At 39.2% G+C, this 16412-nt stretch overlaps 1 protein-coding gene across 3 annotated transcripts; it reads right to left on the bottom strand.

The window, feature by feature from the left end:
* Positions 1 to 4504: 4504 nt before the first annotated feature.
* cacng6 (calcium voltage-gated channel auxiliary subunit gamma 6) lies at positions 4505 to 15015 on the bottom strand. 3 transcript variants are annotated; one of them, XM_023331270.1, is made up of 5 exons: positions 14911 to 15015; positions 10279 to 10980; positions 7365 to 7439; positions 5536 to 5673; positions 4505 to 5065 (listed from the first exon to the last, which is right to left on the bottom strand). In XM_023331270.1, exons 2-5 carry the CDS (start codon positions 10643 to 10645, stop codon positions 4845 to 4847), a joined length of 801 nt encoding a protein of 266 aa, XP_023187038.1. In that variant the 5' UTR covers positions 10646 to 10980; positions 14911 to 15015; the 3' UTR covers positions 4505 to 4844. The 3 variants fall into 3 exon arrangements, with proteins under 3 accessions (XP_023187038.1, XP_023187037.1, XP_005798923.1); XM_023331269.1 differs by having other exon boundaries at positions 10279 to 10977; positions 14911 to 15004; XM_005798866.3 differs by lacking the exon at positions 14911 to 15015 and having other exon boundaries at positions 10279 to 12469.
* Positions 15016 to 16412: the final 1397 nt, after the last annotated feature.

Below are 16412 nucleotides of genomic sequence, written 5' to 3' on the forward strand. Positions count from 1 at the left end.
TATTGGGATGTCCTTAGTTTATACTTTCTGCTCATAATTTCTGAGTTTCCAATTTGATTAATTTCCACCTTCAAATGTAAAAGGTGTTTTCCCAACTCAGAACTCAAAATCTAATATGGAGTGAATTTCTGATGGTTTTAAATCAACCGTCTTGTTTTTGTAAACATTTTCCTTTAATATCTAAATGCTTGAAATTGGAAAAAGAAACCTTGTGTTGCTACTTATAGCTAACCTGGTCACTTGGTCTAGTGAATTCTAGCAAGTCCAGGGCTTCCTTGTAAACCACCGTCTATCTGCCATAAGTTCAGTGTTACCACGTTACCAATTGGCATGTTTGAAAGAAAGTTTCATTATAATGTCCTCCAACTTGTCTGCTGTGTGTCTCGGCTTTTATTGCACTATTTGTTCACTGATGTTCTTCAACACACCTCTGAGGGTTTCACAAACATCTGGATTTATACTGAAATTAAATAACACCTGTATGAACTCTGTTTACTAAAAAGAGGGGACATGTGAGGGTGCAAATGCACACCACACCTTTTCAATTGTCATTCTAAAAAATTGTTGAAGAAATAACATTTCCTTAAACTTCTCAATTATGCACTACTTTGTGTTAGTGTATCACAGTAAAACAGAATGAAGTTAGAGGTTGTAACGCGACAACTTGAAATTCAAGAGTGTGAATACTTTTGGAAGCCACTGCATGGGAACATAAATTTTGTATTTTACAACTTGACTTTTACAAACTGAGTTATGTGTCTGAGTTATAAGTGCTTCTTATACCCCAGCTCAAGGTCTAATCTTTTGTGTGGAGATGACTTTGACCTTCCCTGTCAAACCTGCGGCTCTTTAAATGTGCAAATACATAGATAATGGCAGATGGGTGGTAGTTAGCAGAGACGCATAGTGAGAGAATCAACAGAAAGTTGTCTCAGTGTCCTTTGGTGTGACTCTTACTTTTTGTTTTTAGATGGAGCCATCTGTTATTTTATGCATACTTTTGCATGAACAATTAGAAACTGCACTCAAGGTCTGCTCTGCTGGTGTATTTTGACCGCAGTGGGATAGTGACTGGCAAGAGAGTGAGAGATGGCTCATCTTACAGCAGGGGGGACAAACTCCAGTCCTCAGGGGCTGGTGTCCTGCAACTTTTAGATGTGCGTCTGCTGCACCACACCTGAATAGAATAATTAGGTCATTAGCAAGGCTCTGGAGAACTGATCTACACAAGGAGGAGGTAAATAAGCCACTTCATTCCAGTGTTTTGTACTTGTGGCATATCTAAAAACTGCAGGACAGTGGCCCGTGAGGACTAGAGTTTGACACCTGTCTCTTACAGTAACCGAAGGGACGAAGCGGTGTGACATCTTTGACAAGCATCTTAAAAGTCCAAGACATTTTCCTGGATTTTGAGGATTAGTTTGTCTGTTATTAGTAAACCTCCTGAAGTCTGACCTCAATGAGAAAATTAAGCACTGGGATAATATGTTAAATCTAATAGACAGATACTAACTTTTTCTTAATTTAGAAATTAGCAACAATAGCTTCTTTTTCTTTAATTTCCTTTAATTGAATTTAATTTCTTGGTTCTGCATCAAGAATTCAAATTTGTTGCTATTTGTAAACAAGCAGCCAAAGCCCCTGAACCACACTTCACATAGTCAGAGTGGAGCTATTAATGGCTGTATATACAAGCAGGATAGTGTGTCATGTAGATTCAGTTTCTGCCTGCTTGGAGCTAAACGCATGCGAGTATGGCTCAGGTGAGATTGTCTGGATGCCGTCTGCTCTCCAGTGAGTCTGGCTGCACGAGTGCTTATTGAAGTGCTCCTGAGCAGATCGGTCAGTTGTCTGTGTGTGGCGTAAAAATGTCGGCTTCCTGGTGGATAGGTGAGGTGAGGAAGGCACCCACCGGCCTTTCCTGGAGACCTCTGGGAAAGTGACGCATCGAGGTCAGGGTTGGAGAGGTATGAGCACAAGCTGGAGGGCCAGGCATGAGGTTGAAATTCAAGGATAAGGTTTCCCAAACCTCTGCAGTGAAATGCATGGCAATGAGCTCTGGACTAATTATAGAAGAGTGTTTTGTTGTTGTTTTTTTTTTCTTTCTTTTTTTTCTGGGGAATGGGGACATTTAGCTGAGAGGTTATCAGTCACACAGAGTTGTGGTGGGAATGGGTGGCTGTCAGACAGTAGAGCAGACAAAATGCCATACCTAAACAAAGGGAGGCATTTGCTTCATGTTATATTGTTTTAATTATGACCAAAACAGATGCTATATACATGACAACAGTAAACAAAGTGCACTGTCATATTTAAGAAAATTAAAGTAGTAGCTGCTTCTCAGGATGAAAAGTAGCAAAACATTTCATTAACATGGCAAATGAAGTTATGCATTCATTAAGAAAATCGCTGAACAATCATAAAACACAAACAGAAGACGGGACACCATTCAGTTTGATGTGTTAAAAAAAACCATTCAGAAAGTTATTCTTCTGCACAAAGATGTTTAACTCAAAACACCAGTCCTGAGCCGACATGCACTCAAAGGTCTCATTTCCACTACTTGGAAAAACCACACAAAAAACCCAATTACAGTTTTAAATGCTCACAGGTACAAATACACATTTTCTAGATACATGTTTTAATTTGTGATGAAGCTAAAACTGGAGTGTTTGACCATAATGACAATTTTTATTTTTGGAAGAAAATTAGGAAATTTGCAAGTCTCAAAAAATCATCTCAACTGGGAAGTACGGGAATGGCAGTTTGTTTTTGTGCTGGTGTTTTGCTGCAGAAGGAACTGGTGCCTGTCACAAAATAGATTGGATCATGAGAAAATAACGCTACATGGAGATATTTCAACAACTTATCAGGACATCATCCAGGAAGTAAAACCTTAGGCACAACTGGATATAAGGACAACGACCCAAAGCACACTGCCAAGTTAGTTACGTTGTCTTAAGAATGACAAAGGTAATATTTTGGAGTGGCAATCACCAGCACCAGAGAAAACTTGTGGGCAGACCTGAAAAGGTGTGTGTGATCCAGACAAACTGCATCTGTTCTGTCAGGAAAAATAGGCCAAAGGTCCAGCAAACCATTGTGAAAAGCTTGCCGAAGTAAAATCTAAATATTTGGCCCAGATCTTACTATCAAAAGGAAGTGCTAGCAGTCATTAAGGAACTGTATGCAAACTCTTGACTAAATACTAAAAACTAAATACATATAGTTGTAAGATAATAATTGAATGTTCAATTCATATTTTGGTAAATATTGATCTGACAACCTGCGAGTAGAAGCGGAATGGCAGAGAGGCCAAAGATTTATACACAATGATGACTGACGACACTTAAATCCTTATAAAACTCATATAATTTGGGTACTTATCAGAACAACAATGATATTGTAGTTTCACATACAATATCATAGTTTAAAAATGTACTATCAAACTTGTACGAATTGACCAATCATTCATTCTTTGACAGTAAGATGTCAACTCCTGCTGCAGCAAAGGATCCCAAGACTTTGAGACTTAAAATCTGAGATTTTTTTTATATAGTTTATGCCAAACATGTACTCTATTTTGGAGTCCAAATTACACAACTTTTTATACTTTTGCCCAAACAACATAATTCCAGAAATCCTGGTCTTGGTCTACGTTCGTCCCTTATTTTCTTGTTTTGCACACCTTTCATCAAAGTTAGGCTTGCGTAGTCTCTTTCTAATCGCAGAAACATGCATGTTCATCTCAACAAAAACAATAGCCTGCTGGAGGTCCTTTAATCACATTTTAGGGTTTTTGGAAACATATTTTTAAATCTTGTGGTCTGCTTTTGAGGTGAACATGCTTGAACATCTACACCTGTACCTGTCAGCAGTAGTTTTGAATGTCATCCACTTGCAGTTTTAAAGACAGCTGGCTGATTTCACATTATTTTGAGACTTCTTTGAACCCCTTATCAGATTCATAAGCTGCTACAATCTTTCTGAAGGCCTCAGGCAGCATTTAAAGTCTCACCACTATATTCTCTCTTAAAGTCAGAATCACTGAACGAAATATCTGAGGTTTGAAATGTGCCAGTTTCCTTCAAACAGTAGTTACTATGTTTTAACCTTCAATCTAAGTAATTATGGGTCTCTTAAGTAGGAATAAATATGGAAGTTCTTAATTTATGTATCAGCAGAAATTGCATTGTTTATTACATTTTGCATAAAATTTGAAAATGTTTTGTTCAGTTTGTTTGTGTCAAACTTTGTCCCTGGTGGCTCTCGGGGAAAAGTCTGTACAAGGTCCAAAGATCAACAAGTACAACAATGGCAACTGGTTTTGGCATTTTACAGCATGGCTAATGTCTTGAAAATCTCAGAAAAGTTATGATTGTCATGAACTAACATAACTCCATAATTTGATCATTTAGATCTATGGTTTACATTATGTTTTTGTATTTATAACGGCGGTGATAAATATAAGCAAACCTCAAAACAAAGCAAACAGAAAAGCATATTAGTAAAAATAGAATATTTATTTGCAGTTTTACAGCTTTTGGCATGCAAAGACATATTGGTTTATTTGTGATTCGGCTTTAATTCTAAAAGAGTCGTTTCATCTTTATCGCTACACATTACTGACATAACAAAGATTACTGTAAAATCCTAAGTCTAGAGGCCTTCCTGTGTTTTATGTGTCATTCATTCCTCTTCTCAAATTCAGTTAAGACCTAGTGTGTCTTTTATGACAAGTTACATACCAAATGCAAGCTTAAAGTCACAGCTGTTGGAATTTGGTGTTCGCTTCCTCAAAACAAATACTGAGGATATCGTTTGCAGTATTCATATTTTAAGGGCTAGGTGGTGCTATCCTTGTGTGGAAAGCATTTTTGCCAGGGACTAAAAGGGAGAGCAAGGAAGATGAACAGGACACCTCCAATAATGAGGATGGCCCCAGCTGAGCCGACACAGGCGACAGACCAAGACAGCTCGTGGTGAAGAGGTATGGAGTGGTCACTGGACAGCAAAGCCAGTACAGACTGGTGGAAAATCAGCACCGACAGGAGAACCAGAACACCTGCACAAGTTGGAACACATGATAAACGGGGATTAGGTGAAGGTTGCAGCCTAAAATAGACTGTGCCTTCCAAAGGTGTTTATGCCACCTTGATTATCACATTTTGAGACAGACTTCATTATATTTTGTTGGTAATTTATGTGTTGAACTAACACAAAGTAGTGAGCAATTGCTACACACTATAACTTAGATTTAGTCCTGTTCATTGTTCTCTGTTGTATTTATACTAAAAATAGTTTGAAAAGAGCCTGATAATATTCACTAATTGGGTGACTTCAGAAAGTAACATTTTCCACCCATTTTATTTAGGCTTGTCAGAAGAAAGGGGCTGCAAAAGTGTCCAGATGTTCAAAGCTTCAAAAGGCGTTCTAAAGCCTGTCAGCAGATAAAATACATGTACAGACAATAAGGTGCATATAAGGTCCGTACTCTATAAATATATAAGCCTTAATGGGAATCTTGATTTTCACCTGATAGGATGAAACAGAAGGAAGCTGGTTTGAGAAAGAAGGGCACTCCTTTGTTGAGCGACATAGCAATACAGATGGAGCCCATCACCATCATGGTCAGGCTCAAAAGAGCCAAAATGGCTGCTGCTAGGTTCAAATCTGTTAAAAGGGAGAAAACAGAAAATTTAGGATGCAAAGTTGTATAAAAACCATTTGCAGTTTAAAGTAGGATTTTTCAAAGATTGCCTCCAGTTTCTGTTGAACAAAATATTAACAACCATATGTTCCACTCTGTAAATGAACATACATTTATGTTCTTTCATCATAAGACATCTTATGATGAAAGAACATCTTTCATTCTTGCATATTTGCTCATTATTATGGAATATTCTACAACTTAAACTTAAAACTCATATTCTTGCTTTCATCACCCCCAGGAGTCACTTTACAAGCCAATCATCTGCCAGTTTAGATACAACACAAAGATATTTTTGTTGCTTTTGAAGATTAAAACTTTTTTTGAAAGGACTTGAAATTTTTTTCTCTTCTCTCAGAATATGCGTGTCCATCATGTGTTATGTTTCCCCTGGTATGTTTTTTTGGATGAATTCTTAGCACAACCACAACAGATTGTGCATATCTAATTAAATTCTGTGACATCCAGTTGGCTTACCAGCATAATAATAGCACTATTAGTTGAGCACTATTAGTGTCTGTACAATAATATTATCTGAACTTACTATACATTATCAAAATGTTTTTTCTTTGTGGTGAGGTTATGTGATGTAGTTGAGTTGAGAAAAAGGATATGAAAACACACAAAAATAGTCTGAATAAGGAAGATCTTGAGATATTTGTGCATTCGTTCAGAACTCTTAACCCAAAAAAACCATTAGCTAATTGTTTTTCTATTTGTCTTAGGAATAACTCTAACAGCAGATATCTTAGAAGTATTTACTTCAACTGCCATCCTAATAAAAATCTGAGTTTGAAGTTTTTAAAGTGATGGGAATCAAATACAAAATATGCAAATATTTTGTATTTGCATATAAAATACTGTCAAGGATCTAGAAGTTGTGCCCAAGCATGAACCAGACTTATGAAGGTCCACAATTCTCTTCCTCATCCTGTGATTGGTGGCTTTTAATTTTCTCATGATGTCACACAGGGAAGAAGTGTGTTTGAGGTGTTGCCTCAGGTAAAACGCTTTGAATTGCCTTGTTGTTCGATGTGTGTTATAAAACTAAAACTGCCATGCCTCAATTTCATGCAATTGTTGCAAATTATAGATTCAGAAGTCTTGGAATGCAATGACATGGTAATCTAACACTGTCTAAAACTGTTTCAAGGCACCATTTGCCAATATAGACTTCTGATTTGGATGGACATAATAACACTTCTCTAAAAACCTTTAACAGGAAATGTTTAATGTAGCAAAAAATGTTTAAACAGTTCATGAAAATATCGGATTTCAGCTACAAGGTTTATCTGCACCTTTTAAAGATGATAGCTACTTGAAAAGTGGGTTTTTAAGCATTAGCAACACAACGTTAGCTGCTGATAAAGATAACCAATGCTCAGTGTGAGACGAGATTTAAGTGTCAGCAAGCTAATCTGAAAACTGCACTGAAACAAGTGGCTCCCTGTGCAGGATGGTAAACACATTAATCAGTCTGATAGCATACAGCTTACTTTGGAAAATGGGTGGCTGTGGAAATTAATGGGCTAATACAAACACCGCCGGTACAGTTCTGTGAGCACCACAGTGGGCATCTTTATTGGATGGTAGGTGTAACCGGTGTGTGTGTTTGTCAGAAAGTGATGGAGTAAAGAGGATAAACATGTCTCACTTCTGTTGGTCGTCTTCTTGAATATGACTGCGTTCTCCCCAGAGGTGAAGAACTTGAAGTAGGTGCAGTTGGATTCTGTGGGTACAAACAGAAGATAAGACAAAGACACACACACACACACACACACACACCAACTCACGCCCACATTCCTCTGGATGGCTGCTGGTCTCCTCTGATGTGCCTACTATACGCATCCATGCACTCTGTCCTTCCAGGCATCATTCCTATTTATATCCAAGAGTCGAGCTTAAAAAAACAGACACACACACACACCTCTGCTCAAACACGCATACATCTCATACCACTGCACATAAGGTGCAGCCAGAGACGGTGAGAGACAGCAAAACATTAGGATAAATAGCAGAGAGGAGAAAGACAGGAAGACTGAGAGAATGGTGCATATTGTGATGAGGAGACGTGGCGGCAGAGGGAAAGAAAACAAGAAGAAGAGTTTACAGGATGGGATATAAGCGAATATGGAGTAGTGCGTTTCAGGCAGATGGAGGGGTGGTGAGTGAAGGCAAGGATAGAGGAGAGCCACAGATGGAGAAGGAGGTGAAGGGAGGAGGATAAGTCAGGAGGGAGAGAAAACACAGAGGGGTTGGTTAATACTGCATTAGACACACACTCTCCCTCTCTGTCTGTCTGTCCCTCTTCCTTGCCCCCCCCTCTCTCTATATTTAGACAAAAACTGTGAAGTAGTCAGATTCCACTTGGCTTCACAGGTGCATAGTGATGATTTTAACCCACAGAAAAAAATTATGTTGTCCAAGATGATTACACATACAGTTCCTCCACACACAAACATGGCTTTAGCCCACGTGCAGCTCTGAAACCGATCCGGCATTTATCAGCCCGCTGATTCTGTCACACATTATGCTTCCACAGTCAGCTTGTTTTTTTGGGGGGTTTTTTCCTCTCGCAACCCCTGCTGAGACTGTAATTATTGAGCCATCACTTTCTCGGTCCAGCGGGCAACGAAGATGGATTGCTGGTCTAAAGATGACAGACGCAACATCAGCAGGCCGGGACGGCAGCCAGAGGCGCGTAAACATTGATACGAGAGGGAAAAGGCAGAGGATGGTGAAAACAGTTGTTTTTCTACAAATGTGATGAGCTCACAGCCATCTGTGACAGGCAGCCTGGGCCAACTGTGGAGGGATGTGAGAAGGAGATTGTCAGGAGCATGCTGATTTCTTGCACACATCGACAAACCATCTTGTAGTCAGATCTGCTGGCCAGAAACAGCCGGTGATCCAGAACATACCCCTGTGTCAAAACCTAGTTGCTCCCAACTATTTGAGATACTGGCAAAGAGTTGGATTTCAGTCCAGACTTTAATTAGGCCACTTTTGAAGCTTCATTGAGCCATTCAGAGGTGTACACGATTCAAATCAAGGTCTTACTGCACAACTCAAGCCCTTTGGATTTTCCAGAATTTATCATTCCAGCAGCAAAGCAACCCCATCATACTTCCAATGCTTTATTAGGAAATATCTGTAAGACAGATATGTTAGTTTTAGGGCAAATATAGTAAGGCACATACTTTTCAAAGAGTTCTCCCTTTGTCTCAGCAATCTCTAGAATATGTTTTTTAAAGTATTGTGGATCATTAACAGGATTGTGGACAAGAAGCACCCCTGGCAGAGCTCAACTTTGTGCCAAGACTACATACACAGTTCTTGTTTCACTTACCACAAGAAATTTCAGGGGATGCAGCTACAAGCCTTCTAAAGATCCCCATGATACATTTGGACTGGACAACCAAACCACCGTGACAACCTCTTCAACTCTGAGCAGGCAAAGATCTAGTCCTCTCTAATCCGTGGCCAAGAGAAAAGCAACACTATCCTCCTGGATATGAGGCAAATGGTCGAAACCTTCTGTCCATCACCCTAGAGTAAATTTTCCCAGGCTGGCTGAGAAGGATCACACACTTCTTCATTTTGATGTCTGCAAGGAAAATGTTTATTTTTCTCTTGAGAAATCCTCTGAGCATGTCAGTGAATCCAGGAGGTCCTTCAGTAAATGCCTCTCTCCATGTCTAAACTAACCTTTCAGACAGAAATAGGTCATTGTGCAGATAATCTCCGGAGAACCCAGCCACGGTCAAGTTGCATAAAGCGCTATTGGAAAGGAGCCGTCACTACAGTAAACACGATTGTCTGTCAAAACAAGAAACCTGTGGTCTTTATCACCTAATGTACAACAGGACATGACAGGTTATATGCAGGGATTTGTAAATATATTCATACCTGGACAGCAGCATACATTGATACATTTTATCAATATAGACCAACACCAAGTAGCGCATAATTGTGAAAAATGTATTCCGATTGAAAATCTAGAAAATATGGCTATATGCTCATATTCTGCTCACATGTGTATGTTTCTATCAGTTTTTATTATCTAGACGCTTTTCATTTTTGCTTATTCTTAGCAATAAAGCTCAAGTTCAGTCAGATTTGACTGAAACAAAATCACTATTTTATTTTATTGTTGTTTTGATTAGATAGGGAAATTAAAATATATACCACAACAGCTGTGTAATTTTACTGGATAAGTTTCCATGTCTTTAATGATTCAGTATGCACATTATCTATATGATGACATAAATACATTTTGTCTACAGTTTTATGTTCCTGCATCTTTACAACAGAGGGAAGTCGGGCAGAAATCTAAAGAAAAAGAGGAAATTTTAATGAAATGTGTTGGATAAATTGCAAAAATCAAGTCTAAAAATCTATGAAAAGACTGTTTAGGTGTTGGTAACAATGTCTGTAATTTATCCCTTTTTCAGACTGGGCTTTCTTGGAGCATTCATGGACAGCTATGAAATCCCCACAGAGTCAGACCCATTCACTCACAAAGCAGACAGACAGACAACCACAGACTCAGCAGCCATTGATCTCACCTCCAGGTAGTTCAGCAGGGCCGCAGCTCGTCCTCTCCGGGTCGATGTCGGCCACCCACAGGGTGCGGATGCAGCCCTTCCACAGGCCGTAGTGGGCCATCTGGCAGGTCTGGTTGCCGCTGTAATTCTTTGGCTGGGCCAGCTCTACCCAGAACTCTGTTCCCATGCCCAGCACCGTCAGGGTCACCCCAACGATCGCCACAAAAAAGACCAGCTTGATCTTACCCTCCTGGCTGTCACTCATCTTGTTGGTCCTTCTTTGTCCTCCTCTAAAACCCTTCATTCCGGCCAGACCCCCGCCCTGACCGCCCCCTGCGACCCCCATGCGGCCCTCCTCTTCCTGCTGCACAAAGAAGTTGGACCACATACTGGCCAGAGACAAGGAGCAGCAGAGATCACAGAATAAAGACGAGAGGAACAAATGAGGGATTCAGTATGAAGTGGGTGCGAGATGGATAGTTGTAACTCTGTAACGACTGTGTGACACAGCTGTGCTTTTCTGGATGAGTGAATTGAGCAAAAACTGTGAGAAATTTAGTAAAAAAAAAAAGAAAAGTGGGCTGGATGCTGAAATTAGACACAAGGAGCTATGAATAGATCTGCAGTGATGTTGGGGGCGGATGCACTAAGGTAACAATACGATGGGATGAAACACAGAAGGACCAGAAGAGCCAGTCTGCGTGTTTTTTTTTGTGCAATCTTCTGAAACACAGAGATAAAACACAAAGATGAAAGAGCAGTCAGCATATGCTTCACCAGAGCAAAATCCTTTCATCACCAGCATAATATTTAATTTCCACCAGCTTTATCAGCCTCTACAATATTCCCTCCCTAAAAGCCATATGACATGCTCTCAGCCAACAGCAGATAAAGCAGATGGCATTCCTCTCAAAGGCAGATTCTGCTTCAGATGAAGAAACAATGGGTGTGGAGGAGTTAGCAGGGTGGGTTTGTGTTGTGTCAAGATGAGAGATGACTGGGACCACCCATCTTTGTTTCCCCAGCAGAGCTTCTCCCTGAGCAGGTACGCTATCTGCAGCTCAGACACAGATCTGCTTTGATCTCAGGGGATGAAGGGTTGCTACAAATACCCCACAACCTAATTTGTGCTCTCTGGCGAACACTCCAAATGTCTTCGAGATGTAAAACTCCGGAACCAGCTTACAGGGTCTTGACCTTACAGTCCCTTTTTCACATTTTGTCACTGTGACATAAACATCTCTGTATCTTACTGAGTTTATGTAATACTTAAACACAAAGTAGAAAATAACTAAAAAGGAAGTTGGTGTGTACATGGTTTTTTTAAAGTATTTTGACAAATAAAAATCTGACAAGTGTGGCATGCATTTTTATTCAGCCCTCAAGACTTATGAATTTGTAGGATCACCTATTGCTATGATTCCAGCTGCAAGTCTTTTGGTGTATTTTTCTACCAACTTTGCACAAAAAGAGGGTTTGTAAAGTGGATAAAGCTGAGTCAGATTTGATGGAAATCGTGTGTGAAAACCGGTTTTCATGTCTTGAGATAGGTGCTTAAATGAATTTAGGTCTGAACTTTGACTGTGCTCTTTGTTCTAAGCAGTTTGAGTTTGAACGTAGTGTAATAAAGGAATAAACAAAATTATACACAAAAGCAAACAATAAAGTTTTAGTTTGAACAACTTCAGATTTTGAACCAATCACTTTCTTTCTCTTTAGATCTAAAACATTAAAGGCTGTGGTATTCACATGACGCAATTTATAAAAGTTCAAGGGTGTGAATACTTCTGCAGGGCACGGTATTAAGTTGTTTCTTAATACGAGTGAATGTGGCTAACAATGCAAACAACCGGGCACAAGAGTGTTGCTGCCATGTGCAGGGGTGCATTAGAGGTGATAATTTAAGCCTGAGCCCTCTAACAGAGAGGGGGCTGCAGTAATTAACTCGGCCGTGTCGTCCAGCAGAACGCCGAGAGGAGGCAGGGGGCCAGCACCAGCAGGCCTCATTCGCAGTTGTTGGATCACTTAATTCAGAGCTTTGCCATGACACCATCAGCGGTTTTAAATAGTCAACACAACACGTGAACCCTCTCACTGAAAGTCCTCCGTGTGCAGTTATTCAGGAGTATCATGACAGTATGCTCTGTCACATGCAAAATAAAAAAAAATCCGAGTGAAGACATTGTGAGGGATTTTGTAAAAAAAAAAAAAAAAAAAAAAAAAATATATATATATATATATATATATATATATATATATATATATATATATATATATATATATATAAACCTGCAAACCATTTTTTCAGTCATTATTTTCATGACAACCATCTTCTGAAAGCCTGACTCATTGGTCATAACGGCCGGTTTCCACAACAATAAGAGCTTAAATGACCACAAAATGATTTTCTGAAGAACATTAACAGTAATATCAACATGTCACTGAGCGCTAACCTGCAAATCTGTTGGGCAACTGTGTAACTTGAAAAGCAAATAGAATATATTTCAATAAAAAATATATATATTTTTGCTAAAACAAACAAACAAAAAACTGTTAGAATAAGATTAGCGACCAGAACCAGGTTTAAACTGAGAAACAGTTTACATTCATCAAAGAATGGGTCATTTTTTAAAATTTGATGTTGATCAAATTTTAATTTGATGTCAGAGCTGAACAAATCTGAACTACCTGATAACAAACATCAGCCCAGATTTTCTTTTAAATCTCATTTTAGCACTGTGAAAACTCTATTTAGCAATCATTTACACAATGCCATTTGTAAATGCACGTGTTGTATTTTGTTATTACAGCACGTGGCTTTTATGAAGCAGTCTACAATTTATAGTTTGACATACAGCTTAAACAAGACATCAACATACATTATGAAAGGATAAAATATATTTTTCCCCATTATTTCACATTAATCAAACAAACTTTTCCTGTCTGGATTATTGACATATGCTAAATAACAACAAAACAAGCATTTTTAAAAGAACTTTTCAGTCAGAAGTGCACATAGATTTTCTTACTATTTAATAGAATTGAAGTTTTCCACTGTCTTTAATTTGGATTGAGCTTGTTATAATAGTTTGATGGAATTTCATTTGTACTTAAATAATTTTCTGCATAGCTTTGTTACCTCATGATGTCACGGATTCTGTGACGTGCAGCAACCCTCCCTCTGCAGTATTATACTGCCACCTTCATAATTCACAGATAGGATGGTGTTTGCAGACTTGCAAGCTTCCCCACTTTTTCCTCCAAATGCAGCAATGTTTATTATGTACAAAAAGTTAAGTTTTAGTCTAAAGGACATGTTTCTAAAACTTAAGGTCTTTGCCCTTGGGTGTATTGGTAAACTATGAACTGGGTTTTCACGATGCGCTTGGGGTAATGGCGTCTTCATGTCGGTACATGTCCTAGGTCCTTCTGAGTGTCCACTCAGCCTATTTTAGTACAGCATTTGTTCTACTGGACAATGACGCGCTCTTACTAGTCGTAGACAGCATTTTTATAAGATTCAGCTTTTATTCTGAGTTTGATATGTACATTACAAACTAAAACACTTTAATCTCGGGGACACAGAAGCCATCTCCTATCAGAGCAGTGAGACAACTAGACATCCCCGTGATAATTGTTTGAACGGATGAATGTGGTTTCTTCAGGCTTCTGGAAATTGAAATGGACCTGTGGAGCTCCAAATATCTTATCCTAATATGTTTACTGTGGTCTTTTGAGTTTTCCATGATGTCACACAAGAAAGCACTGTGTTTGATGTTTTGTCTTACAATTCATCTACAGGTGTGCCTTTTATAACTCAAATGTGAATTAATCAGAAGCTTACACAGCCATGATATCTCATTCCCAAAATGTCTAAGGCATAATTATCTTTTTTTTTTTAAAACATCTCAATATTTGAAGAAAGTGAGGTAAAACAGGAAGTCTGATTTAAGGTTGTGTCTGATTTAAGGTTGTGAAAAAGCATATATAAAAATCTGGGTACAGCTGCCATACAAAGGTTTTGCTTTATTTGATTAAACAAAAATGAGTTGTTCCTCTTTAAAAACTACAACTAATAGCCTATTTTATTCACAGAGGAATATCCTGTTTTCATATTTTTGTCATATTAATGTCCACTTGTGGCTTAAATTATATTTTATTTACATATGTTTTACATATTTCACACAATTCTACAAACTTGAGTTTAAACAAAAGTTTTCAGTTGGACCTAAGCAAGGCAGAAGCAAAGACCTTAAACAATTAGAGCCTATTTTCAACACCAGCAGTAACAGAGAATCTCTAGAATACAGCTACTGACAGCCAAGTTAGTGGAGGTAGAGTTACAAACCTCGATCACATTACCATTCTATTAACCACAGATACCGTCAGGCTGTTCCAAATGCAAGTGGTGCAAACAAATACATGCTCTGGAACTGGCAATTCTCCCAGTCAAAGTACTAAAAATTAGTTTTGTTGCAGCTCTGCTACGTTTACTTCTAAAGCAAGCTGCGCAGAGGACAAGCTTGTGCAGACACGTGCAGATTTTGTTGTGGAAATCAGGAATTCTCTCACTGCCGCCGTCTGTGTGATGCGTGGCAACCACAGAGTGACATCAGGCGAAGGCGTGTGAGTGAAAAGAAAAATAAATCTGACCTGTTTGGTGCGTGTTGTTCAATTCGGGAGGAAGAGGTGCCTGAAACCTAATAGAGGGGCAGAGCAGTGATGGGAGAGGTAGTGAAAGGGGGAAAAAGGGGAGGAAGTGAAGGGAGGGAGGTACAGAGGAGCTATGGAAAGTGGGTGTAAGTTGGGGTTGGAGCTGCAGCCTGGTTGGTTAGCACTATTGATGTGTCGCTGCTGTTTTGGCCCACTGACTGTGCTTGCAGCTCATGTTCAGTCTGAAAGGCACCCTGTTCGTGCTCCACACATGTTTGAAATTTTAAATCAGGGAGGATAGGTGCTGCAGGGTGGTCTGCTGTCATGCTGAAGGTTCTGCCAGTGTGGGTGAAAACATGCCTGCGACCGCCCTACTGTCAGTGTGTGTGTCTATTTTTGACAGCCACCTGTTAATGACATTAAGTCAGGGTGAGGGAGGAGCCTGTGTTTATATGAGACGGACAGCTACACAGCACACTGACATGGAAACAGAGAGCCACATCCAGGAAAAGTGCAACTGGAGAAATTAAAAAGAAAAGTGGGAGACGAGATGTGCTTAAAACATGTTAAAGAAACATTTCAGGCTGGTGTAGCAACGGCTAACCCAAATTAGACACCAAATCCTGTGAGTGCAACGTCCTACTGGAAAGATTTTCTCAAAGCTCCGTCCTGCTTGGCTGTTCCACAGTTTAGGTTACATACGTGGCACACACAGAGTCAGAGAGAGAGAGGCCAAACCCGGCAGCCAGTGAGCGTTGAGGGATGGGGGTTGGGATTGAGAAAGGATGCAAACTGAAAGTGAGTCGGGCACAGAAAAACAGAACGGGACAAAATCAGAGAAAAAGGACGGAACAAGCTGTAGGCTGTGACAGCGAAAGAAACACCTGCCTCATCCCAAACTATCAAACCCCCGAAAGGACACACACCTCTGAGTTTTGACCTTCATCTCCAGAGACTCTGCTCCCCTGCCCACTTTACTTCTGTCTCACAGATGCCATAAAGCAATTGTTTTCAAGTTTTTGAAAATATTTCCATCTCACAAACATAATTTGTTCTTTAGTTGAAAATGCGTTTCGCATCTCTTCCATTTTTTTTCTTTTATCAAACACTTAACTTAGCAATATTTTCAAAGAAGTCTGATTTTTTTAAGGGGAATTTGTAATTATTATAGCATATCAAAAGAGTCTCACATGTTTTAGGAAAAAAAGGACGTCTAATTTTAAAAAATTGGGAGGAACGATTTTTTTGTTAGGTAAAAAGAATGGGATACGGATTTCTTGTTGCTGAAAACGCTTGCTCTAAGTTTAATAAATGGCTTGCTATGGAGTAAAGGTTGTGTCTGTGGTTTTTATTCACAATAAAATTAACATTAAAGAAAACAATGTGGTTATTAAAAGATGAACATCTGCAAAGTACTTAACATTTTCCATTTTAAGACTGAACTGAACTCTCAACCTGAAAAATCTTTAATAGCGTCCATTTTTATCAACTATTTATATTCT

The sequence above is a fragment of the Xiphophorus maculatus genome, chromosome 3 (assembly GCF_002775205.1).
Source record: "Xiphophorus maculatus strain JP 163 A chromosome 3, X_maculatus-5.0-male, whole genome shotgun sequence".
Lineage (NCBI taxonomy): Eukaryota > Metazoa > Chordata > Actinopteri > Cyprinodontiformes > Poeciliidae > Xiphophorus > Xiphophorus maculatus.